At 45.6% G+C, this 27,710-nt stretch overlaps 1 protein-coding gene across 4 annotated transcripts in view; it reads left to right on the top strand.

The window, feature by feature from the left end:
* CRACR2A (calcium release activated channel regulator 2A) overlaps positions 1-27,710 on the top strand; it is a 953,477-nt gene that overhangs the window by 789,944 nt on the left and 135,823 nt on the right. For all 4 annotated transcript variants that reach the window (XM_069228394.1, XM_069228393.1, XM_069228396.1 and 1 more), the window contains 2 exons: positions 9,413-9,755; positions 26,747-26,879. In XM_069228394.1, the coding sequence (XP_069084495.1) occupies positions 9,413-9,755; positions 26,747-26,879 (476 nt within the window). The remainder of the gene's footprint in view (positions 1-9,412; positions 9,756-26,746; positions 26,880-27,710) is intronic.

The raw sequence follows: 27,710 nt of genomic DNA, 5'->3' as shown, positions 1-27,710 counted from the left end.
TTGTACCATACCCAGTGGCGGCCGGCAGTTTTAGGAGGGAGGGGTGCGGGCGGGAAGCACACTTTCACTCTTCTTTCACGCACACACGCATGCACGCACATCCATTAACAACACTCATCAACATTCAAACATGCACGCATGCACCAAACATTCATTTAAAAAGATCACTTACTCACACACACACACACACACACACTTACCTTCAGCCTCGGAGGTCCCAGGAAGGATGGGACTGCTGCCTTCCCTCCAGCCAGTGAGGGAAGGCAGCAATCCCAACTTCGTCACAGAGTGGGATGGGGTCAGTGAGACTGATGACCCCAGCCCACTCTGTGACGAGGTGTCACTGACTGACACTCATCCTGGGCGCATCAGGTCTTAAACCTGAAGCGCCCAGGTCGAAGTCAATGGGTGACGCTTCCCTTGTCATCCGGGGAGGGTCTCGAGGCACCTTTGCTGAGCAGAGGAGGTCACGCCCACAGGAGCTGTGACCTCTTCAGCCCAGCAAAGTTCAGCTCAGGCAGCCAGGAGTCTGCACAAATCATGCATGTCTGCTCCTGGATGCTTGACCTGAACATGAAGAGTGTCTGTCAGGCTGACCTTTGTTCAGCCTGACTGGCATTCTTCATGAGGGTCAAAAGGTGGGGGGCGTGGCCCCTCCACCCAAAAGGACGGGCACGCCTGACCATACCCTCACTAAGGAAGTGGTTGAGGAGGTAAATGACTATTTCAGGGAAATATGAGAAGCCTGTATTTAGGATTCTCGCACAAAGTCTGAGACGGTTAGATAGGGACGAACACCCAGTCAGGGTTGGATAGTTTGGAGACTATGCTAAAAATTTATTTAGATTTATTTGTAGAAACTAAGATTTTGCTGGGGAAAAAGGCAGTCTTGGTTTGCCTAATTAATATGTTGTATTCTTTAAGGCGTAAGGAGTAAATTTCCTTCTCCTCCTTTGAATAGTTGATCCGACATTTTTGTTCTGAGCGGCGGAGTTTGATGTAACAATATCGATAATTATATAAAAGTGCTTTGCACTCGATTGTGCACTCTAGTTTTAAGGTTTTATGAAGGATTTGACAGAACGCTTTGTTTAGTTATCTCCACGACGCCATCAAATTGTGCTTTGCTGCTCTGTAGGTTTGTGTTTTTTTGATTGTGCAGTGCCACCTAGTGGAAGTAGAAGGATGTCAGTTTGCAACCAACTAACTGTGCAATGTGCGTCATATTTGAAAAGTTTGTAATTTGTGTCGAGGAAAACAAATAATAATCTAACTGCATAATTCCTCATACTGCATACTAATTGTGACTGTTTTCCCTGTTTATATTTATATTCTATTCATATTTTGCATATGAGAGAACTGATAATCCAATGTCACATTATACTGAAGGCTGGGTGTAAGGATTATCACATGCTTTAGCCTTTATTGCTTTATAATAAAACAAGAGGTTCTTTGGCTTCGAATTCAACAGAAAACCAGTGAGTCAGTATAAATTCAAAGTGTAGCGGTTGTGTAAAGGAAATGTGGTGGTTGTGAGGGGGGGGTGGAGGGGGGGGCGGTGGCTATAGTTCAGGAATAGTTAGCAACTCAGAATCCTTTCCTTGTTTTCCCGTTTTATCTTTTAAGTCAGCACTCGTGCAAAGACACGCCATTTTAAGAAGAAGCATTTGCTCACGGATAACGATGAGTGTAGTGAATTCTAGAGGCAAACATGATTAGAAGGAAACTATAGTGTAGTTCACGACAAGACCAGTGACCTTGGCATTTGTTTTTCACACCTGTTTGTTTTTGTTTGTCTTTATTGCTTTAGTTTGATGCGCTTGTTCCCAAACCCCATTCTCTTGGCGTCGCCAGCCGGTTCCTGTTTACAAAGCACAGTGACCGCCAGGTGTCTACAAGGGGTTGTTGGGTTCTTTGGCACAGCCTTCTCTGACAAGGGAAGTATACTTGCATTCATGAACTGAAGAGTTGGACAATGAAGCGTGTAAGGATGGTCTTTTTTACAGGGGATTTCTGATTAACCGTGCTGGAGCACTCACATTTAAGATACTGGTTGGAAAAAGGGGGTGAGCCAGCGGATTCTCGTGGTAGAAGGAGGGAAACGTTTACTCCTTTTGTCTCCGAGCACTGCTTTAGGAAGGCTGATGACAGCCAGGGTCAGTGAATCCACACATCATTTCGCTCATGTTTTGGGTACACTAGCCTGGATCAACACTGTCACTACCTGCAATAAGAGCCATCCCTTTTACAGTCACGCGGAACTAATTTAGGGCCAGATGTATCAAAGGGTTTTACCCATTCTGTGTCTATGGGAAAATGCGTTGGTACATATGGCCCTTAGTCTTTGGTGGCATAGTGCGCGTCCAAAAAAGTTGCCGAGTACAGTGGACTGCCAAACAGTCACGCTACCCGCTCTATTGAGAGTTGTTTGGACCTCCATTTTTCCAATGGCACTATCCCTGCTAGCTTCACAGTCAGAAAGCCTACGGCATTGGTCTAGTAAATTTGGGACACTCAGTGTAGGAAAAATAGGACCCCCACCTTATTTAGAGCAGACAGTCTGATGTCTTTTTTTCTGGATACCAAATGGAAAAAGTTAAAAATGTCCCCCACCTCATTGGATAAAACACCCAGGGTATCAGGGCTGTTAATCTTTGTTTTCTCAAAAACAAAAACAAACTCCCACTTTTAGATTCTGTTTTTGGAAAGCAAGAAAGGTTTGCTGCATAGCCGCATGAGCATATCTGCTGCTCAGACAAACTTTTATTGCCTCCATCAAAGCCACCATTCCAACAGCTGTTCTGGAAACATAGCGACCTTTGAAGGGCCTACAGAGATATAAATAAGGTGGATGGTGAATGGTGGATTGCTCGTCATACCCCAAATGAGGCCCAGTGTATCTGCACTGACTAAAGAACATTAAGCATGAAAAGTACCCACACCACCAGTTCCTGGGCATTGACCTTGGGATCTACATTCTCTGTGAAGAGTGTATAAAAGTGAACACAAACTACCTCACTTGGTTCCATTTCCATGTTCTTCAAGATCAAGGAAAGGATTTGTACACAGAGTACTCGAAGAACTGCTGAGACCCAGTGATGGTGTTTGTCGAACAGCCAGTCTCATAGAAGTGAGTGGAAATCACCTGATGTCTGCACATCCTGCTGGAAAGGCTGTGTGTCTGCCTGTGACATCGGAGCTTGCTTGACCTGTTCACAAGGGGAAGCATTTCTAGCCCAGCAGGAGCTCACTGCTTGAATGAGAAGCCTAGCTGCAGAGCCTGGAAGTTGGGCAGCTCGAACACTGTACTCTTTGCAGGAGAGGAGTCAATCAGAGTTGATATTATTCTTCCCAAAGGTCACTCGGCCTCCCAAAGTATTTCTCCATCCAAGTAACATGAGCACAACCTGTAGGAAGCTGGCTTTGGATATACTGTACCACAATGAGGTATAGTGTGCACAGTATACAGGGGTTCTCCAGAGGATTAACAGAGGCTAAAGTACATAATACTAATGCTTTCTTTTGTGGGAATGTGGTCGAGCAGTTAGGCTTATCAGAGAGTAGTGCAAAGCATTTGTTGCACTCGCACAGTCAAGAAATGAGGCACACAATCAATGACTAACTCCAGGCCAATTGTTGGGTAAACTTCAGGGGGCACCTCTAAGATGCCCTCTGTGTGCATTGTACAATACATCCAACAGTGGCATCAGTGTGGGCTTATTGTGCTGAGAAGTTTGATACCAAACTTCCCAGCCTTCAGAGAAGCCATCATGGAGCTGTGGAGTCTGTAATGACATACTCCAAGCCCATGTACTTAATATGGCCATCCTCCTCTTACAATGTGTAAGAATGGACTTAGACACTGTAGGGACATTTTGCTCATGCAGCTATGCCCTCACCTGTAGTATAGAGCACAGTGCCTTAGGGTTGTAAGGCCTGCTAGAGGGATGACTTACCTATGCCACAGGCACTGAGACCAGAGACCACACCTTGGACAGGAGGAGGGAAGGCAACATGGCAGGACCTGCCCTGTTGAAGTTGACTTCCCCAGAGCTGCTGCCCCTGTACCTGGCCCTATGGCCAGGAAGGAAGTGAGGGAGCCTGGACAAGCTGCTGCACCCCTGAGTACATCTGCTCATCTTTGGAGCTAAAGCCCGCACTTAAGCCTAACAACGTTTGACTTCTCAGGTAAAAGCATCCACTGAAGTGAACATTGATATGAACCTTACTACAAATTTACGTGGGCTCCATCTTTAACAATAACCCTAGACATCGGGTTATTAGTTAAGAGGGGTATAGGGTGAGAAAGGCAAGGGGAGGGCAGGCCTAGTGTCAGGTGTGCTGCAGGAAGGGGCCTTTGAAGTTCACTCAGGACAACTTACTGCCCCTCCCCAGCCTGTCAGGAAGACCATCTGCCTTCACACCTAGAACTCTTTTGTCTCCATTTCAACTTTCTAAAAGTCACATTTTATGAATAGTGGCTTAAAATCCAGCTTTACCATTAAAGATGATTTTTAATTACAATTAACTTGAGAGTAAATGGCATTTCTCTGTCTCGATTTATAAACTGGAGTTTTCACTTATTAAATGTATTAATGCGAGCAAGCCTGATTTCGAGTTTGGCGGACTGGTTACTCCAACACTAACGTGACAGACATCCCATCTACTGTATAAAGATCTCTAAAGGCTATTATGAGATTGTAATAGGGCGGATGGGATATCCTTCGCATTTGTGATGAAGTAACCCCATCTGCCAAACTCTAAGTCTGGGCCTTATTCTTTGAAGTATAGAGATACTCGTACAGAAGCGAACAATGACTTTAGGAGTATTCCCTGTCAGGACATGTAAAAATTAAGTAGACATGTCTTACTTTTTCAGTACCATGCACACTGGCCTATGAGCCTTTAGGGTAAACTCTAGAGATGACATTTAAGTATTAAAAAGGAAGGTTTATATCTGGCAAAAGGTTTATTTTGGGAGGTCGAATTGGCAGTTTAAAACTGCACTACAGGCTGCAGCGACGGGGCTGAGACGTGTTTTACAGTGCTACTTTAGTGGGTGGCACAATGAGTGCTGGAGCCCACTAATCACATATAACGTACAGACCCTGAGTACATTTGGTACCATTTACTAGAGATTTATAAGTAAATTAAATGAGCCAATTAGAAGATGTAGGATAATTTTACCATGTTTAAGGGAGAAAGCACAAGTACCTCTACGACTGGTTAGCAAGGTGTTGGACCTGGCTTTTTGACGGGTCATCCCCAAACTTTTTGCCTCCTTCCTCCTATTTTTTTTCTGACCTGTTGTTGTTGGCTTTTGACCTCTGGGCACCTTACCACTGCTAACCAGTGCTAAAGTGCATATGCTCTCTGTGTAAATGATACTATTGATTGGTTTATCCATGATTGGCTATTTAATTTACTTATAAGTCCCTAGTAGAGTGCACTATATGTGCCTAGGGCCGGTAGATTAAATGCTGCTAGTGGGCCTGCAGCACTGGTTGTGCCACCCACTTCAGTAGCCCCTTAACCTTGTCTCAGGCCTGCCATTGCAAGGCCTGTGTGTGCAGTTTCACTGCCACTTCGACTTGGCATTTAAAAGTACTTGCCAAGCCTAGAACTCCCCTTTTTCTACATATAAGTCATCCCTAATGTGTGCCCTAGGTAACCCCTAGAGCAGGGTGCTGTGTAGGTAAAAGGCAGGACATGTACCTGTGTAGTTATATGTCCTGGTAGTGTAAAACTCCTAAATTCGTTTTTACACTACTGTGAGGCCTGCTCCCTTCATAGGCTAACATTGGGGCTGCCCTCATACACTGTTGAAGTGGCAGCTGCTGATCTGAAAGGAGAAGGAAGGTCATATTTAGTATGGCCAGAATGGTAATATACAGTCCTGTTGACTGGTGAAGTCGGATTTAATATTACTATTCTAGAAATGCCACTTTTAGAAAGTGAACATTTCTTTGCACTAAAATCTTGTTGTGCCCTTCAATCCACGTCTGGCTAGGTTTAGTTGGCAGCTCCTTGTGCATTCACTCAGACACACCCCAAACACAGGGTACTCAGCCTCACTTGCATACATCTGCATTTTGAATGGGTCTTCCTGGGCTGGGAGGGTGGAGGCCCTGCCCTCACACAAAGGACTGCCACGCCCCCTACTGGAACTCTGGCAGACAGGATTGAACTGAAAGGGGGCTTGGTGCATTTCTTAGACACTCTTTGAAGTCACCCCCACTTCAAAGGCACAACTTAGTATAAAACAGGGCCTCTGCCCTACCTCATCAGACACTTGCTGGAGAAGAAACCTGAACCAGAAACTACATCCTGCCAAGAAGAACTGCCTGGCTGCTCAAAGGACTCACCTGTCTGCTTTTCTACAAAGGACTGCTGCCTTGCTGTTGGCCTGCTGCCTTGCTGAACTCTTGTCTGGTTGTAAAAGTGCTCTCCAAGGGCTTGGATAGAGCTTGCCTCCTGTTCCCTGAAGTCTCAGGACCAAAAAGACTTCTCTCTTCCACTGGGACGCTCCGTGCGCCGAAATTTTCGACGCACAGCTTGTTCCGCGGCAAGAAAAACGCCGCACACCGACGCTGATTGACGCAACGCCTTCGGGACGACCGAAACTTTGACGCACGGCCTCGCAAGGACAACGCCACCCGACTTCCCAGGAGAAATCGACGCGACGCCTGCCGTGAGATCAAAACTTTGGCGCACGGCCTCACAAGGACAACGCCGCCCGACTCCCCAGCAGAAATCGACGCGACGCCTGCCGTGAGATCGAAACTTCGACGCGCAGCCCCGCAGAACGATGCGCAGCCGGAAAACAAGCAGGAAAATCCACGCACAGACCCGGGACATCTGGTACTCTCCGCGATCCACAGAAAGAGACTGTCCGCATGCCGGAAAACGACGCACGACTCCCCGCGTGGAAAATAACGACGCAAGTCCGTGTGTGCTGAGGAGAAATCGACGCACACACCAGTTTTCTACGTATCTCTTCTCCTGTGGCCCTCTGAGGAGATTTTCCACCAGAAACCAGGTACTTTGTGTTTGAAAGAGACTTTGTTTGCTTTCTAAAGACTTAAGACACTTTATATCACTTTTCCGTGATATCTTTACAAATTCATATTGCAACTTTGATCGTTTTGACCTGAAAATACCCAGATGAATATTATATATTTTTCTAAACACTGTGTGGTGTATTTTTGTGGTGTTATACTATGGTGTTGTATGATTTATTGCACAAATGCTTTACACATTGCCTTCTAAGTTAAGCCTGACTGCTCGTGCCAAGCTACCAGAGGGTGGGCACTGGCTGATTTTGGATTGTGTGTGACTTACCCTGACTAGAGTGAGGGTTCTTGCTTGGACAGAGGGCAACCTGACTGCCAACCAAAAACCCCATTTCTAACACAAGGGTAAAGTGAACAGCGTCCTAATGCCAACAAAAATGAGTGCAGCAAAACATGGGAGTGAAAGCAAAAAAGTCTTGGGCAATGGCACACCAACGATGCCAGGTCTAACACCAGGAATTCCTGATATTCATATCAATATGATATTGCTTGTGGAAATAGTAATAGTGTTTGGGTCAAGTCTCAAGTGGGTGCACCTGCAACAACCAAGTTCTCGCCTCCACACCTTTTGTGTGTATGGGTTTTGGACCTTTCCTGTAATTGGTGATAGGCCCAGCCACACAAGTAGGGTACTTTTTATGTAGATAAGTGTGAGAACAAGGAAATGTGATGAAAATGTGTGATTGTAGCCAAAATTTGAGGTTTACACAACATTCTGACTAGAAAAGATAGTAGGATCTTAAAACAGTACCAATGTGGCGCCAAGCTCGGCTAATGCAATAAATCAGCACCCAATATAATGCAAAAAGAAATTACCATGTTGAAATAGCACCCAATTTGGCGCCAGTAGCAGCCCCTGGCTCAACCCAGTGCCTCCATTATAGCGCCAAGAACAACCACTAGTTTAAAACTGCATCAAATATGGGGTTATGTAAAGCCATTGTAATAAAAAAAACTCTGTTACTGTGAGCTAGGAATGAACCAAAGAGGGAAAGAGACAGACTTGTGCAGCTGCCCCTTGCCATGTACTGGTCCTTTTATGTTAGGAAAGCTTACACCGCTGCTACCCATGCCGCACCCCTGTGCAGCAGACATACTACAACGTGTTGGCAGAGCATGTTGATGTAAATGTGTGGGTGGCTAAAACATGCGGCTGCCGCATACAAGATAAAACGCACAGAAAAGGCAATTCGAGGCAGCCTGCAGGAGGAGACATTGATGACAGCAATACCGCATGAAGCGACATCATTGTGCTCGAGGGCACACAGGCTGCAGAAACACAGAGCGCGAAGCAAAAGTTTAAAAAAATAAGTACCTTCAGCATGGTGCCACAGAGGAAGGACACTGGCTAGTGTCCAATTAGAAGCGACCGGAAGGAGTACTTGGTTCACAGGCAACCCTATGGCGAAGAAGACAACAGGAAGTGAAGCCGAACGACATGCAGACGATGTGCGGTCGAATCAGAAACAGGTAAATCAGAGTGATGTTGGACTAAGCCTACGAGAAGTTCAGGTAAGTAGGGGCTGGTTCCAAGGCCATTTTACGTTTTTTTTAAATAACAAAAGATTTTGCAAGCACGCGTGCAAGCAAAACCTAAAAAAAGGGCTCAACATATAGAGAGGAGCCTATGCAGCTAAGGGGTTGAAAGAATGGCAGGGCATGACAATACAAATGGTTGTATGTAAACAGGGAGAGGCGCTTCCTGTCTGTAATATGTGATATAGAAATTGCTGAAAACATGTCTGCTAATGAACAAATTTGACATCATTTCTTTTAGCGATCTGCCTTGATGTTTGTTTTCTGCGCACATAATACTTATGCCAAATAAAGAATGACATTAAATGAACTAAAATGAGTTTTTGCAAGCATATAATGCTATCATGGAAAGGAACTTCGTACAGTGTACATAAAAATAATGTTAGTCAAAACAAAATGCAACTCAGTTATTTTTTACAGTGAAATATCTGAAGATCTAGCCCAGACGCTCATCTTTTGATTATTAAATAATAATGTATTGCTTTCTACATTACTTTTTATACTTCAAAATGCATGCACGAAATAACATGTTTTACCTGCGCCCATTTTGAAATCTGTAGTTTAATGATCTCAGGAACATGAAATGTCGTCCATGCTGAAATAGAAACTGGTGATTAGCAGGTCACAGCAGATATCAAAAGGGGGCTTGGCAGCTCACTAAGCACTGTAGCTTGAATACTTGAGCAAATTCCCATTTTTCTCATTAAAAATTAAGTCATACAATGCCCGTGCTACTCTTATTTTAATGCTGATCTAGTACCTTTATGCAGTTCTTCCAATATCATTTTTTCATCTCTACTTAGCCAGTCTTCGGAAGAGGATGATGCATTCAGCGCTACAAAAAGGAACAGCTCCGTTGGCTTGAATGGGTTTTTACAGCAGCCTGGACCAGAGGCAGAGGACAGTTCACCCGATGGAAAGGCTAACAAACATCTACAAAGAATTATCTCCATTGAGGAGGATCCCCTGCCTCAGGTCCTAGATCTTCATGCCGAGAGGCCATTGAATAAATGGGCAGAAGAGGAAGAAAAAGAAGACTCCGTGTTTCAGGAAGACGAGCCTGATCGTAAACTCGAGCAAGCCCCTTCGGGCTCTGTCCCATCATCCCCCCGAGGACAGCCAGTGGGGAAGGAAACTCTGGCAAACGTAAGTGGCGGCTTTCCTTTTCATCGAAACTGCATCATGCGCCTTTTTATACACGTTTCCTGCTTTACTGATTCTCATTCAAAGTTTGAAAGTCGTGTTATTTGTTGCTCTAATTGAAAAGTTAGGTTTGTTTTATGCTTGGGAAAGTTCTTTTTTTTTTTGCTTCCTTCACTTAAGTTGAGGAGAACCATTAAATGAATGGAGATCAACTCTGGAGAGACCAGGGGAGAAGGATACTCTTTATAACCTCGCTTGAAGTATAAATGTAATGAGCGCGTAACATCATCAAAGATGAAAGTACCTGTGGGTGCCTTTTTTAAATAAGATTGCAATAGACTGTAATTAGTATTTGGCGTCTTCTGACGCTGACTTTGTCCATGCCCTCCCAGCGGTAACATGTCCACGTGCTACGAAGACTATGGCTCAGCATCCTTGGCCTTTTCTCATAAGAAATACATACACTTAGCATCTCCTGCCTGTTTCAGATCTGTTTTTCATTTATTAGGCTATCGCTGTTTTTGTGAGGTAAATGATGGATTTAGCACATCAGACGCCAGTACCCACAAAAAAAAATATGAAAATATAAGTATATGAGTATATAGCGAATTAAAGACATACGTATTTTACGTTGCTGTATTGGAGTTAGCACCTTCAGTGCTCTTAATTCACCAATGTTTACAGTCATAAAACATAAACAGTGTTGCATGAGATGTCGTCTATTACAGTCTGATAAAGGTTTAAATGATTTTAATTAATATGACTTAATACATATTGGCGTGGCTCCGTACGGCCACACAAACCTCCACAGATATCTCACTGTTATTGCAAGACATCGTTTGCCACAGTCTTCACTGATTATATCCTGGCCTCACATATTCTCTATAAGACTGACAAACGAGAGCAATAGAGGCAGTGGACTGTTTGACACACTTGAGGAAGTGACAATAGGAAATATAGTAAAATATAGTAACACACAAAGAGCATTTCAGCTGTAGCAAAGAGGGCTAAGATTCTGTATGAAAGGAAGGCCTATAAAGAAAGTACCTTGTGTATCACCTGCTCATAAGTGATGGTGAGCTGAAGTTATGATGGAATTCAAGAAAAGGTGAGACCTGGTTAATTGCCTTAGACCTCTTGGATATTGAGACATACATACAACTTAGAGGTTTACTCATTGCTTAATTAAAAGGCAGCGTTTCTACTTTAGTTAACTTTGATGGAGGAGATGTCAGGCTTTATTTGCAAAACGGGAGATTTAAGAGGAGATGCACGCTTGTAGTAAAAGTCAGTGAAGAGAGATGAGTAGATGGATGGTGTGATCCACCTGTTTTGCTTTTAAGACTGAACCCTTTTCCTGAATACAGAGTAGGGGAGGGGAGGAGTAATGCCTCACCTTGTGCTAGCATCCTTTTCAAAAATACAAACTTGACCTAAATGCAGACGTTGACATTTTATATTAGAAATGTATGCTTTCAGGATTGCTAAAAACACCACTGTTTGTTGAGGATTATGTAAGATTCCAGTTTTTTGTGGTCATCACAAGTCGTGACTTTCAGGTGGTGTTGAGCATCTTCTGCATTATATTAGTTGGCAACATCGTGTCCTTCGGTAAAACTCTCAGAAGCAAAAAGGCGAAAGACACAAATGCATAAATTAATCTTAGTAACTTTTAATTCTATAATTCTATCTCATACAGTCCATTAAAAGAGATGACCCAATCATATGTAAATCAGGGCCTGGTTTAAATTTTGACGGTATAGATACTGTGCCGTAACATCAGCAGAGTATCTATACCACCAAGACTGTGGCCCACCCACCAAATTTTTATGCAGGTGGATCTTTGGTTTAATCACTGCGGAGATTACTCCATAGGGCCCTTGGAGGCAGACTTCTAATTCCATCCACCTAAAATAGATGGGCATAATTAGAGGTCAGTTTTCACTGCATCTTACTGCCTGTAAATCCCTGGGAGTAATGGGCAATGAAAACTGATAATGGTAAATGTCTTCCCTCATCATGGGAGAGGAATTCCACAGGAAGGGGAGCATTTTATTTTTCATTTTCCAAAAGAAAATACTGCTTTGACATTTGATTTTTGAAAAAAAAAAAAAAAGAAAATACTTTGGTGCACTGCTCATGGCCATGTTGATAGAGCTGTGCACCAAACTCCATCAGCACTGACAGCGGTTCCTGACAGTGCTTTAGAAATGACCACCAACTTGGCAGTCATTTCTGAATTTAGCAGACAATACCTCCATCAGAGTGATGGAGTAATTTACTCAGTCTCCCCAAAAAAGAAACAGGGCCTCAGTCTCTCCTCAGCTCCCAATGGAATAATTCAGTCCACTAAAGGCATGTCAGAAGCAACCTCAGCAAAATGTAGGCCTTGTTGGGCTTCATCAAGGAGATGCATCTTGAGTCTCTCTGGTAATGTAAACTTTGAATCCACAGTCATATCCGTCATATTCAAGCACAGTCTCTTACGCATTCAAAAAGAGGGTATGGCCATGCAGTTTCTGCTAGTCTCCTCCATTGAAGCACAACCAAGATTGATGCAAATAGTCTTCCATCTCCAGTAAAAAGATGATTTGATATGTCCCATCTGGTGAGGATCCCTGCACTCAGGCCTGGTCTCATTCTAAAAGCAGTCTTTTCACTTAAAGAAAGATTGTGCTTTCAGCAGCGTGTGTGTGTGTGTGTGGATGACTGTGTTTGCATGTGTATGAGTGTGAATTATATGCGAGTATGTGAGTATGTCAATGGGAGCTCATGTGTGTAAGGAAGAACACAGCCTCATGGGGTTGAGTGTGTGAATGTGTGTGTGTTTGTGATTAGCATTCAGATTTTGTGAGTACATCATGGTGTATTACAAATGTGTTCACGTCTGCATGTGCTTGTGTTCTACAGATGTGTTTTCATATGCAGCAAATGAAACGTGAATTTTTAAAATGCACATGCACTAGAAGTTTTCTCTCTGCTAAGTAAGTGACTAATAGCAACAGGATGGGATTAGTGTTATTTTGAGAGTAACAGCTAGACCATAAACCTTTTGTGGCAGCACTAAGCTGAAGTGTGAGACGTAGGCTGTGGTGGTGAAGACTGAAAAAGCATGACCTTACTTTCTCCTATCTACTCAAATGGCTAATGCTGAGTGTTAGAAATGGGGTCTTTGGTTAACAGTCAGGTTACCCCCTGTTCAATCAAGGACCCTCACTCTAGTCAGGGTAAAAGAGAATCACCCCCAGCTAACCCCTGCTTACCCCCTTGGTAGCTTGGCAGAGCAGTAGGCTTAACTTCAGAGCGCTAGGTGTAAAGCATTTGTACCAACACAGACAGTAACTTAATGAAAACACTACAAAATGACACAACACCGGTTTAGAAAAATAGGAAATATTTATCTAAACAAAACAAGACCAAAACGACAAAAATCCGACATACACGAGTCAAGTTATGAATTTTTAGAGATTAAACTCAAAAATAGCGCTTAGAAACAAAAATGCTTCGATGAGATGTTAACACGGCGTCGTGACGGAGTCGTTCCCAACAAGCCGACACCAGCGGCGCCGGACACGGAGTCGTGTAGACTCCCAAGTACAGTACCTTTGGTGAAAAGTGAAAACAAGCTGATGCGCGAAGTCGGGGATCGCGGCGTCTGTGTGAAACGTTGAATCCGTGCACTTCGAGCGGCGTCGGTCACAACGTGGTGCGGCGACTTCCACGGAGTTGCGGACTTCAGCGGGGCTGCTGCGGCGTCGGGGCTGCGAAGAGCGTCGCGTTCCAGCGAAGGTCACGGCGTCGGGTGCAGGCGACGTTACCGGATCCAGCAGCGGCGTCGGTCCGGAGTCGTCCGAAGTCGATTTCCTTGGATTTCCACCAGCTTTCCTTTCAAGGGCCCAGGGACTGGATAGGGCACCACTTGTCAGAGCAGGAGTCTCTCCAGAGACTCCAGGTGCTGGCAGAGAGAAGTCTTTGCTGTCCCTGAGACTTCAAACAACAGGAGGCAAGTTCTACATCAAGCCCTTGGAGATTTCTTCACAAGATGGAAGGCACACAAAGTCCAGTCTTTGCCCTCTTACTCTGGCAGAAGCAGCACTGCAGGAAAGCTCCACAAAGCACAGTCACAGGCAGGGCAGCACTTCTTCCTCAGCTATCAGCTCTTCTCCAGGCAGAGGTTCCTCTTGGTTCCAGAAGTGTTTCTAAAGTCTGTAGATTTGGGTGCCCTTCTTATACACATTTTAGTCTTTGAAGTCACCTTTCTTCAAAGGGGACTCACACCTACTTGTGAAATCCTGCCTTGCCTAGGCAAGGCCTCAGACACACACCAGGGGGTTGGAGCCGGCATTGTCAGAGGCAGGCACAGTCCTTTCAGATGAGAGTGACCACTCCACCCCTCCCTCCTAGCAGAGATGGCTAATCAGGAAATGCAGGTTACACCCCAGCTCCCTTTGTGTCACTGTCTGGTGTGAGGTGAAAAACAACCCAACTGTCAAACTGACCCAGACAGGGAATCCACAAACACGGCAGAGTCACAGAATGGTTTAAGCAAGAAAATGCTCACTTTCTAAAAGTGGCATTTTCAAACGCACAATCTTAAAATCAACTTTACTAAAAGATGTATTTTTAAATTGTGAGTTCAGGGACCCCAAACTCCACATGTCCATCTACTCTCTAGGGGAATCTACACTTTAATCATATTTAAAGGTAGCCCCCATATTATCCTATGAGAGAGACAGGCCTTGCAACAGTGAAAAACGAAGTTGGCAGTATTTCACTGTCGGGACATATAAACCACATTACTATGGCGGTCATTCTGACCCTGGCTGTTGAAAACCGCCAGGGCAGAGTGCCGCGGAAGCACCGCCAACAGGCTGGCGGTACCGCCGCGGTCAGAAAAGGGTTTACCCCTGCCCCTGCCGCCGCGGTCAGAAAAGGGTTTACCCCTGCCCCAAAGAATCCTCCATGGCGGCGCTGTTCGCAGCACCGCCATGGGGATTCCGACCCCCTTCCCGCCATCCTGGTCCTGGCGGTAAAAACCGCCAGGAACAGGATGGCGGGAACGGGTGTCGTGGGGCCCCTGGTGGCCCCTGCACTGCCCATGCCACAGGCATTGGCAGTGCAGGGGCCCCCTAACAGGGCCCCATAATGATTTTCAGTGTCTGCCTAGCAGACACTGAAAATCGCTACGGGTGCCACTGCACCCGTCGCACACCAGCAACTCCGCCGGCTCCATTCGGAGCCGGCTTCATCGTTGCTGGGGCTTTCCCGCTGGGCGGGCGGGCGGCCTTTTGGCGGTCGCCCGACCGCCCGGCGGGAAAGTCAGAATGACCGCCGCTGCGGTCTTCTGGCGGTCGGCGCCCGCCGCCCGCCGGGGTCGGAATGACCCCCTATATGTCCTACCTTATCTATACACTGCACCCTGCCCTTGGGGCTACCTAGGGCCTACCTTAGGGGTGCCTTACATGTAAGAAAAGGGAAGGTTTAGGCCTGGCAAGTGGTTACACTTGCCAAGTCGAATTTACAGTGTAAAAATACACACACAGACACTGCAGTGGCAGGTCTGAGACATGATTGCAGAGCTACTTATGTGGGTGGCACAACCAGTGCTGCAGGCCCACTAGTAGCATTTGATTTACAGGCCCTGGCACCTCTAGTGCACCTTACTAGGGACTTACTAGTAAATCAAATATGCCAATCATGGATAAACCAATTACATACAATTTACACAGAGAGCATATGCACTTTAGCACTGGTTAGCAGTGGTAAAGTGGTCAGAGTTGAAAAGCCAACAGCAACAGGTCAGAAAAAAAATAGGAGACAGGAGGCAAAAAGACTGGGGATGACCCTGCATAAGCAAAAGTCCAACACTGAGACATATCGATATATAGGTTGAAGAGAATAAGAGATATTGTAAGAAATCGGACTGTTGGTTGACTGGGGTGTGAGCCCTGGTCAAGCAGCAACCACAATCTTTGTCTAGATGAGGCACCATCCAACTCTACATTAACCTGTGCTCAACCCTCTGGTAGCCTGACAAAGAGCCATCTAATTTAGAGGCATTGTGTAAAATCTCTCTGCAATACTTCAACCTGTATTAAAAACACCACTCAAAAAGAATTTCACACCAAGTTAGAAAAAAAGAGTAATTTCAAATAAATAAACAACAAAAATCCAATCAGTAGAACCAGAGAGATGCAATTTTCAACATTTTAGTGAAAATAGCACCAAAAAGCGCAGAGTGGCAGCTATGGATATCTGGTGGCACCAGACCAGGACAAAGTCACAAGTTCAGACTGAATGTGATGGAGCGCAGGGACCCAGCTAGAGCCGTTGAACAAAGTACCTTAAATCATGGTTTGTGTAGCATTGTGATGATCTGCATCGAAGATGCGTTGCTCAGCCAAAGCAATGCATCAGGTCTGAGGTGCGACAAGGCTGCAATGTGAGGTCCTGCATTGTCATCGAGGATCCTGCCAATGAGATCTTACACAGCGAAGTCTGGTGTCAATTATGTGTCACAGAGTTGAGGCGATGCATCCGTTCAGAGGAGCTACAAGGCTGCATTGCGGAGTCCAGTGCCATCATCGAGGCTCCCGTTAATGAGGGATGAGAGGGCCTGCTCTGAGGATGTATCGTGCACCAGCAGTTCCTAAGAGGCTGTGAAGACAATGCAGGTCCGCAACAGTTCTGATTGATGCAGCTGTGGTGATACATTAGTTCTGCTCAAGGTTGTACCATGCAGGAGAGGAGATAAGTCAGTTCTGTTGGATCCACAGAGGCTGACGGAGAACCTTAGGCTCACTTCTAAGGATCCAGGACTGGGGTGCCACCATATAGCAAAGTAGACTCACTGATGGCAGGGTGCAAGTTCAATGTTGTTGGAAACCTGTTATGTCCCTAAGGCTTCAGATCAGGAGGCCAGCCAACTAGCCCTTTGTGTCACTATGGGGTTCTTTTTTCAAGAGATGCAGGTCCAGGCCTGCACACCCAGGCAAGATGGCATTAGGCAGAGGGTCAGCAGGACAGCAGCCCAGCAAAGTGGCAGTACTTTTAGCATCTCAGCAGCCCTTTTTCTTGGCAGAGCATCCATATGTCCAGAAGTGTACTAAAGATTTGGTATCTAAGTTACAGTATTTATTCCCAATTGGGCCTTTGAAGAACCATCTAGAAGCATGCCTTTGAAATGCATAGGTGCTCTGCCTTCCTGGCCCTGGCTCCAGACTAACTGCAGGGGGTAGGCAGCCCTTTGTTGGAGATAGGAAACAGCCTATTCAAGTGTAAGTGTGGTTGTCCAGGGGGAATGCAATAAGCCTACCTCTCAACTACACCCAGTCACGTGGTAAGAAACAGGGTGCAGACACCAAAACGGCACGGCAAGTAAATGCCAACTTTTGTAAAAATGACATTTCCAAAATTGTAATTTAAAATCTGACTTCACCATAAGTTATGATTTTTCAGTACATGTCCAAATACAGCAAACATGAACTGGTCACCTGGTCCCATTTGAAAATTACAGCTAACGTCATTCCAATGTTATCCAATGGCAGAGGGAGGTCTTGCAGTAGTGAAAAACATATTTAAGAGTTTTTCACTACTTGTACATGTAAATCTTAAAAGTACATATCCTACTGTTTAATACATTGTACACTGCCCTCTGGGCTGTCCTGGGCCTTCCTTAGGGGTGACTTATATGTATTAAAAAGGAAAGTTAGGGCCTGGCAAAAAGGTTAATTTTGCCAGGTCGAAACAGCAGTTTGAAACTGCACACACACACGCTGCAATGGCAGTCGTACGGCATGTTTAAAGTGCTACTTAAGTGGGTTGCACAATCAGTGCTGCAGGCCCACGAGTAGCATTTAACTTACATGCTATGGGAACAGATAGTTCCACTGTACTAGGAATTTACAAGTAAATTATATATGCCAATTTGGAATAAGCCAATCTTACCATGTTTTAAGGAGAGAGCACAAGCACTTTAGCCCTCGTTAGCAGTGGTAAAGTATGCAGAGTCCCAAGGCCAGCAAAAATGAAGTCAGCAAACCAGGAGAGTTGAAGGTAAAAAATTAGAGGGTAAACCACACCAAGCATGCCAGGTCTAACAGATATCATAATGGATATGTTTATGCATTAGTAGCCCAGGGGCTGAACCAGGGGTGACTCCTTCGCTATGCAAAGCGAAGGATCGTCGCCCCCCGGCCAAGAGCCAGGAGATGAAAAATGAAACAATAGTTTTCTATGTTTCATTTTTCATCTGCTGGCTCAGCCAACAGTGCGGGGGAGGGATGGGGCAGGGCCATGGTAGGTGGAAGGGTGGCAGAGGGGAGGGTGTACTAAGTGCACATGTGTGTTTTGCCGGCCGTCTGAGGCCAGCCACACTACACATGCACACTTAGGTTCCTCCAACCCGGCTATATACACAGCCAGACTGAAGAAACAGCACAGACTCCAGGCTTGTGTCTGAGCAGCAGTGACTGCCGCTCAGACCAATCCTGAAGCTGCTTACATGCTACGTTTAGCATGTAAGCAGTGCCAGGATTGTTGGGGAGCCTGTGCTGGTGTTCCAGTGAATTCTGGGACACCACATGGAAGGAAGAGGACCACGAGGCAGCAGGAGACAGAGACGGCGGTGAGGGAAGTTTTAAAAACAATAATTTTCCTCCCTCTGTCTCTGTCACTGTGCCCCCCACACCTCTCCCAATGAGATCTGTGGTGGCCGGAGCACACTGAGAACATTTTAATTTACAACATTGCCCCTGGAATCCAATCAGCTGGAAAAATGTGGGAGGGCAGAGGTGAATTTGTAGTTTCTAATGAGTGGGGAAACTGCAGCATTCTGGATAATCCACTGTATTGTTTCCTGCAAAGTGAAAGGGCAAACCTTTGCGCTCCGTCGCATTTGAGCTTCTTTTCTTCTGTATTAGAATTTATCTAGAGGCAGTGGTTGCCTTTACTGCTCTGAATTATTACGTGATAAGCCGGGGTTTGTGATCATTATTTTCCAAATTCATTGGCAAATGCATGAAAGTCTTCATGTGATCAGGGTAGTGGTAAAAGTTCAAGATAGGAGATCAGAGGAGACGAAGTCTTAGCATTAAATTTGAAACGATTGGAGAGAGCATCAAACATTACTGAGAGACCCATTACTGCACATACATGTAGAATGACAAACTACAACACTGAATCCAGTATCATTGGAACAGTTAGGGGTATGGTTGAAATCATTAATGAGTAAAAAATGACATGCCAAAAAGAAAAGATGGAGTGAAAACTGTAAAATACTGCAAAGGACCTCTTTGCAAATATTCAAAATGGCCAGCAGTCAATCTGAGCAATCAAAGGTGACAGGGAACCAGAGAGCATGTTTTCAGCCAATGTTATATGGGTGTTTGGATTAAATGATTCTAGATGGTATAATAATAGGAGCAATATTTGTGTGTAAACAGTTTCATCAACCCAGTTGACACCAGATGGAAGTGTCCTTACTGGGAGTTCAGTTGAATTTTGCTAAAATATTGAAATCAATATTATAGTCTCGAGGTTGACCAGAACAATACATTAAAGAGCAGTTAAGACAAAAAGGGCAATAGGCAACCAGAAACCTGGCTGAAATGGGACAAAGGGCACAGTCAGAAACTATCCCAGCGCACGGCAAATACAGATTCTAACCAATGACTGTAGACCCCTGCAACATCTAGAACTGACCAGCACTCAGTTATAGTCATCGGATGAATACTGTAGCCATGTACTATCACTCAGTGACATACAGAGATCCTTGCTAACCATGCTTGAAATATTGCTGAACACAGATAACGTAGGGGTCTAATTTTGCAGTTTTGTCGATTCTCCTCTGGTATAACAGGTCTGGAGCATGGGTGAGTTGTAAAATATTGAGGGTTTAGTCAAAAAACCACCAAAAATGCCATGAAGGCAGCAGGAAACTAAGCAACACCTCAGAAACATATTTTCAGACCCTGTTTAAGAGGCTACATAGCAGACAATGGCCCTTCCAACTATGGTGGTTGTGGCTGGCTTACCTTGGGGTCTGTTCTACTGTGGCACAGCAAGCTGGACCAAGTCCACCCCGTGTGTAATGTCTTCTTAGTAAGATAGTGGGAGGGGGCGAAGACTTAGATCTTAAAAATTAACCAAGAGCTACTGTAATTCATTGTCCATCACAGTACTAGTCTTTAAGACAAGAGAAACACTTCCATGTCTCAGCAAGTGCAAATACTACACATGTTAATGGGGCAAATACAGGGTTCAGTACTCCCAGCTTTGGGTAATGGCTAGATACTCCAGCACCACTAGATGCCTTCGCCATTCCTGTGGGGCAACCCAAGGTCTGAAATATCTCAAGGGAATGTTGGGGGTTTGACAGTAATATCACAGGTGCTAGTTCATGAAGAAGTTACCATGCAGTGTCAACCCACTGGTCACTTTGTGTGATTGTGAGTGAAAAAAAGTTCATGTTGGTATTGCTATTCCTCTAATGCAGGCCAGTATTTACAATTCAAGATACAGCCCTTTGTGTCAGACCCTTTTACCTGATTGTCAGGGATGCACATGTAGCAGTTCCTCCGGCATGCTTGTCTTCCTCACCACTGGCACCCTCGGTACTGGTGCAGGATCCCAGATGACAGCCTGATGCCACACTAGTGCCACTCAGAGGAATACTACTACTGGTTTAGTTTTTGGGCAATGTTTCCACGGTAGTTGCAGCCTTCAGACCACAGGGGTTGGTTTCCCTCTCCACTGATAATGGCAATCCTTCATCCATACATTATGTGGTCACTAGTGCAAGCGTTCCTTTCACTTGGAACGGATGTGCTTGGAAGCACGCAGTATTCTCTTCCTGAGGTTAATCTTCTAAACCATGCAGGGAAAACCAGTGACCTCTCACATCTTGCTTGTACTCTTGATTGTAGTTAGCTTCTTTTGAATGTTCCCAAACACCTATAACATGGCTGCACTTCTCACCATGAATAGCCTATCTTTCTGGAGAGCCATGCACACTCCTTCCCTCTCTGGCCAGGCAGGCAAATTTCTAGGTGCAAGGCAAACCTTCAGCTTCTCCAGTGACTTACTGGGTTTCATGTAGACTCCTGCCTCATGTCACAGCATCACTTGGAGTACTCTGGAGAGCACTGCATTCCCTAGTCATTTAAGCAGCTTGATAGCAGAATAGTGTAGTGAGGTTTGAGTCCCAATTTCATATTCATTTTCCAAACAAGAGATGTGGATCGACTGTATAACTTCCTAAGACCAGATTGAGGTGGTTCATTTCTGTCTTTAGTTCAGAAGCAAACTTTGTGAAAGATTGTGTCTCTCATAGGAGGAAGAGATGATGCTGACTCCAAATAGAAATATCAAAAACATGAGCACAATTAAGTGTGAAGTCTCTGCACTTGCCTGTCAATAGCTTTATTTAAGCAGCAATTGGGGGGGGAGGGCGAGGTCTGACGCTGATGGAGTAGACAGCATTATGTGGTGCTCCTGCCAACGATCCCAATATAGTTTCCTCCTGCCCTCCATGACTGGCCAAGGGGGCTCCAACTGAAAGAGCAGGAACCCGCACATACCTACTGACAGCGGAGAGATCCTAAGTCGCAAACATGGGAGCTAACCCAAAGGGAAAACACCGGCCGACTCAGCTGAGCAGCAACTGCTGAAAATGGCGGCCTTGAGCTGCGGACTGTACCTGAGCCACCCTCACTAGAAGCCCCAGCTGCGACTCTTGTGCAGCCCACATAGAGAACCTGGGTCAGATGACATTGCTGGGCATCGGGGAGAGACGCTGCACTACCCCGCACGAAGCCACTGATTGTGCCCAGCGGGACTTGCCATCAGAGTGCAGAGAGTAGCCCGAGAATATCTGCAAGGGGCACTCAGCACCCAGAGAGCCTGCCATTGGGGACTCACACACTGCTACCTTGCTGCCTAAAGGAGACAACATAACCAAAGGTGAGCAGTGGGACGCTGGCCGGGGCCTTCTGTCTACTGTGAGCAGCCATCCCTTGGGAGTGTGCGAACTGTGATCAGTGGTCAACGGCCCAGTAGTTAGGCCCTCCTTGCGACAGTGCCTAACCGCTCTGAAAGCACAGAGTTTGCCCATGCATGTGCCTGCATCTTGGGGACTCTGGGGGTGATTGGAGGTTTCGTAGTCCCCTCGGGGGACCCCCTGATGAATTATTGAACTGCTCACCACACTTCCTTCCTCATCTGCAGCGGTGAGGGGCCTTAGGGGTGAAGGTAGTCTTGGAAGGGCGCCCCCATCGAGAGACATACTTGATGAAGGGGAACTGAGTTTGCCCATGCGTGTGCCTTCATCTGGAGGCCCCTGGGGGAGTCTTGAGGTCTTGTAACCCCCAGGAGACCCGTTGGAGGATTGGGTTTCCTTACCACATCTGCAGTGGCATGGTGGTACCAGGGGTCTTGAAAGCCCCCCCCCCATCTGTGAGACATAATTGATGGAGGGGCACTGAGAGAGGCCCTCCCTGGCTAACATTTTCCGGAGGGACACTATCATATCACCACCCCAAGACGGGGATCTGCTTGGAAGGGAGATAGTGGGGGACTCCTACCACCCCAATTTCAATGTGATCACACCCCAGACAGGGAGAGATTAACACGATTGTGGGAGTGCACCGATAATGGACATCTGGTGGAGCACCCTCATTTCTACCTCATAGACGTCAGTGCCCTCAACCCACGATATTTAGAGTGGCTGTGGACACCCTCTCCCCCTTACTAACATGGGCAGGATGGCTAGGAAAAAGGACCAGATGGAGAGAAAGATCTGAATGGAGGGAATGTCAAACCCCACACATACTGGTGAAACTACTCTGCTACTTTTGAGTCCCTCTTTCCTCCCCTCCCGCCCCCCCCACCCCCCCAGGAGCCACATGCTCCGAGATGTGCTGCAGGACATCAGGGCCTCCACAGAGGCCCTCAAAGGTAAAATAGACTCTCTGGCCACTGACATGAGCTTTCTGCGGGACGACCACTGTCGGCTAGGGACAGAGTCACCACAAACAAAAAAAGACCTACAAGACATCACGCCGGTCCTTGAGGGTATGACTAATAGACTTGCATCATGGAAACAAAAGTCCACACACTAGAACGAAGAGCGGAAGATTCAGAGAACAGATCCTGATGCAACAACATACATGTAATCGTGCTCCCGGGAATGGTGGACTAACTTGAGAGATGACTCAGAGAGCAGGTTGCAGCCAATGCGATTTCTCAATTTTTTGCACTGGAATGATGCACAGAGTACCAACGCGCCCTCCGACCCCGGGAGCCCCTCCGTGTCCAGTGGTGGTGAGGCTGCTACATTTTAAAGACAAAGAGCACATCCTAAGCCAAGCCAGGGAGAAGTGGGACCTAATTATGGAACACTGCGTGGTATGGATCTTCCCAAACTTTCAAGGGAGGTCCAAAGACAATGATCCACATTCAAAGAAGCCAAGGCAAAACTTCACCAGTTGGTTAGCCAGTATGCAATGATATTCCCATCTCTCCTTCGAGTGGCGACAGCAAAGAAGACACATTTCTTCCACAAACCTGACTAAGTGTGGAACTGGCTTGAAAAACGCACTAAGCAACTCTGTCCTGACTGCAGATCGTGAGGAAGTGACAAACAAAGAACCAGCCCTCAACCCAACCAGGCTAGAATTAGGGTGTCTGCCTCCACTGCAAAAGAGGCTCGGCAGGAGTGCAGGAGGGAGATGGCAGAGGTTGCATCAATGAGTGGTGCAGACATGAACACCTTGTCTCTACAGGACGAAGAGGACATGAGGAAGTCGAACTCTGATCCTGTATCCAGTGTATCGGGGGACTTGAGGACTGCCATGCCGGTGGTAACCCCAGGGACTGCTGACAAAATTTTGTGACCAGGGGTCACCCAAGAAGGACATTGGAAATATGAGATGTTTGGGGCCGAAAGCCAATGGCACAATAGAAAATTAGCTTTGGGCTAACTAATGGCCACCATTACATTGCTAATTCTAAAAGCTGGATGGGAAGGGGTCATGCGGGAGCCAAGAAGTCACCACGACCCTTACTGGTGGTTTGCAAGGGGGCACACCTGCAAGCATGGTTATAAGTTTAAGTGTTTGGATGAGGGGGTGTTAGCCTACATATCCTGGGGAGTGGAGTTGGATTGAATTTTGTTGTTTGTTTGTTGGGGGGCACTTGAACCTTATCCTATCAACTGATTTGACACTGACGATTGTAAGGTTTATTATATAGAGGGAGGTGACTGGGAAGAGGTGAACAATAGAACAATATGTTCATTGGACATAAGGGAGATGCACACAATGGCAAAATTTTATAAAGTATTTGTGTATCTGAAAAGGAGAGGAGTCTAGGTGACTATGCTGCAAGAGATGTTTCTCACACCTAAAGAGGGGGCAGCACTCTTTAGGGCTGAAGAGGTCAGGCATAACACACCACTTATTCCGCCTATGCACGGGGATCTTGATCAGAGCAAGTGTTCCATTTCAACATACAGGAGGCTTTACAGACCGAGAAGGGAGATTTGTAGTGGTGACTAGAGTGATGTGATATAACATTGATCAATATAAATGCCCCCAACATTGATCAAGGACCTTTCTTATCAAGATTATTTAGTTTACTAGCTTCATACCTGTACCATCTGTTATTCATTAGGGGGGACTTCAAGGGCATGGAAGAGCCTCAGGTGGATAGATCCCACCCCCTGTTGCCCGTCCATGATGCAGAATATTTTCTGCATGCTGGCAGATTGAACAGCCTGCCTTAAGGTGGTAGTCCTCCCAAGATTGCTGTATTTTTTCTGTGTTACCAGTCAGGATTCCATGAGCAATGTTCAAAGATCTGAACACCTTAACTATAGCTGTTCTGTGGGGATTAGGCCGAAGGAGGGTAGGCCTTTTAAAAGTAAAACACCCACCGGGGAACGGTGGTCTTGCGGTACCAGAATTAGAATCCTACTATCTAGCTGCACTATTGTGGTACACGCAATGCGACAGGAACCAGATAGATCTGTGAGACCCTTCACAGCGCCACTGCAGCGTTTAGTGAGAGTCCTGCTTGGAATGGGCCAAGCTGCAGATGGAGACACACAGGAGTTTGAAGTTAGAAGGCAGGGGACCGTTGTCTTCAGAAAACAGGGACACACACCCCACATTCACCTGCCCTATCCTTACAAATATTGAAAATACTGCCCCACGGAGGGAGTTGGTAGGGATTGACAGCTGCAGGCATAAAAACATTGGGGGACTTATTTACATCAGGTGAGCTCCTGCCCTTTGAAGAACTTCAAGTAGAATTTGGCTTACCCAAAGGTCACTTCCTACTTCATAGAGCAGTCACAGCGACTGTCCAAAAACATTAGAGGGCTAGCCTAACAGAACCACTGGCTTGTGCTACAGTCTGATTCTTGTCCACATCGGCAGGCACGGTAAAGGCAGCCACATGCTTGTTCAGAGAAATTCGCAGAGATATGATCCTACCATTAGATATGCTGAAAGCTAAATGGGAGGAGGATTTGGAGCCCCTACCCAGGGTAAAGCTTGGGCGAACATCTTATACAGAACCCCAAAAATATCCGGCAATCCCCGCTTTAGGTTGATTAGCTATTTTATCCTACACAGAGCATACCTTACACCAGGCCATATAAACAAGTACTTTCACATGACTTGGGCAACCTGTCCCTGATGCGGGGTGGAGAGATTTGAGATTAAGCACATGTTTTGGGACTGCCCACAATTAGGGACATATTGGGCAGAAGTCACAAGAATAGTGGCAACCATCATCGATAGGGAGATCCCATGTACGCGGGGGCATTGTGTCCTGGACTGGTTCCCCCAGATCTCCAAGACAAAAGTAACCAGCAGATTCCAGGACCTTACATATATTCTGGCAAAGAGCGAAATCACATGCCACTGGAAGGCACCGGGGGCCACACATACTGGCATGACAAAAGAACTTGAGAAGTGGGCTACATACCAAGGAGAAGTTCTACTTAGGGAGACACTAAGAGGTCTGTGACCACTAGAAATAGTGTGTGCTTAGGGAGGATTAGTGGAGAGCCTGGGTCATCAATAGCTCCTTCTCTGGCCTCAACCTGCTAACTGCGATGGACAGAGGGACATGCGGGACACAGCAGGCCCAGAACATGGGCAACAAATACATGACTACCCTTCCTCCTGATGCCCAGAATTAACTACTCCACGCACACATCACTATCTCTTACCCATTGCGAGACACACCGGGTAACCAACCTGAGGTCTGGCTCCTTCATATATACTGTATATGCGACTCAAAGGGGAACGGATGGGGAGAATTGGTATGACAGGATAATGTATGGGTGCATTAAATGTTGAATTCTACTGCAAAACAGGATGCATAATAAAGTTATGAAGTTGGTTGTACTTAACCACAAAATTATCCAATAAAATGTATACAAAATCCCCAAAAACATCAATTAGGGAAAGACAAAAATGCAGGCTTTGCCGAAGGCTCTGGGAAATCTAATCACCAATCCCTTTGAAAAAGGTCCTCAATTCTTAGGGCCACTCTCTCTTCTCCTTCATTCACTTCATTTCTTCGATCTTCACCCTCCAAACATAGGAATGCAAGCAGTACTTTTCCTCTGCCCGAGGAAGCTGTATCCGTCCTCCATTATGTGCCATGCAAAAACCAGGAGTCAGTTTAAATGGATCCCTCTGGTCCCAGCAGCCATACAGTGTGCACATTCTCACTGTCATGTGTGAGCCACATATGCACTATGTAAACACGCACTCAACATAGTTACGGAATATCAGCACACGGGTCTGGGCAGGCATTACTGTGAAGCAGAACCTTAACATGGGTGTGACAGAACTCAAAGAACAGAAAAATCGTTTGCTCAGGAGCATTTTTAAAGAAGATGAAATGTATCTTCACATTGTCACAAACATGGCTACGTTATGACAAAGTGGTAAATTTACTTCTTATTTCTTTACATGAAGGAAGAGCGAGTATACTCTCCTCCGGATCGCTTATTTAAGATTGTTTTTGTTGGAAATTCATGCGTGGGAAAGACTTCATTTTTGAGAAGATTTTGTGATGATTATTTCCACTCAGGCACAGCTGCAACTGTTGGTAAGTTATCTCCTTATTCTCACTTTTTGTTACTTGTCCGTCTCTCACTAGTAAAATACAGTAAGCTAAAAATTAACTGAATCTTGACTTATGTTCCCAGAAATGTAATTTTTCCCCTTAACTCTTTCAAATGATTTAATAAAATAATTACAGTAGATAGGCCATTAATACAAGGTTGCTGGTTTTTGCATCAGGGAACCACAGAGCTGGAATTCCACAGTGTGGGTGGTATCCCCACACTAAGAGCCATTTATTATAGGTTACTAACTTCACACAAAAAGAGAGAGAGAGTTACCCACAGCCTTCATACATCCTCCCAATGATATCTAGTTCTACACAAAGAGGTGTGAGGGCCCAAACACAGCCTGTCCCTGATTCGAGACTTTCCAAATTTCCTACAGAGATATTTTGAATAATAGAAGACACCTCACCCAGTATATGATAGCATGTATATTCTAATTATTTTAATACGTTTGTAGGACATTTGGTAGGTCCTCAATCAGTGACTGACTGTTTTTGGACCTTCGCCCCTTTTTGTGTAGAACTACAAGTTATTAAATTCATATCTGGTCACGGCAAGTTCAGAATCTGTAAGTAAACATTCTGTGGGCGTGTCAGACCCTATATTATTTTATATTATTATAATAATGTGACATGTAAAAGGGCAGTGACATCTACACCCTGAGAGGTCAACTTGAATCTTTGGACTCAGGAGTAAGAGAGCAACCAATCAGACACTGTGACCAATAAACATCAAACATATCATCCAATAATCAATATTTTCAATTTAGAGTTGGTAATTTATACACACCATTACCCATGTGGCCATGA

This window comes from Pleurodeles waltl, chromosome 4_1, assembly GCF_031143425.1.
Source record: "Pleurodeles waltl isolate 20211129_DDA chromosome 4_1, aPleWal1.hap1.20221129, whole genome shotgun sequence".
Lineage (NCBI taxonomy): Eukaryota > Metazoa > Chordata > Amphibia > Caudata > Salamandridae > Pleurodeles > Pleurodeles waltl.
Note: the sequence above shows the minus strand (reverse complement) of the source record. Positions and strands in the feature narration are given on the sequence as shown.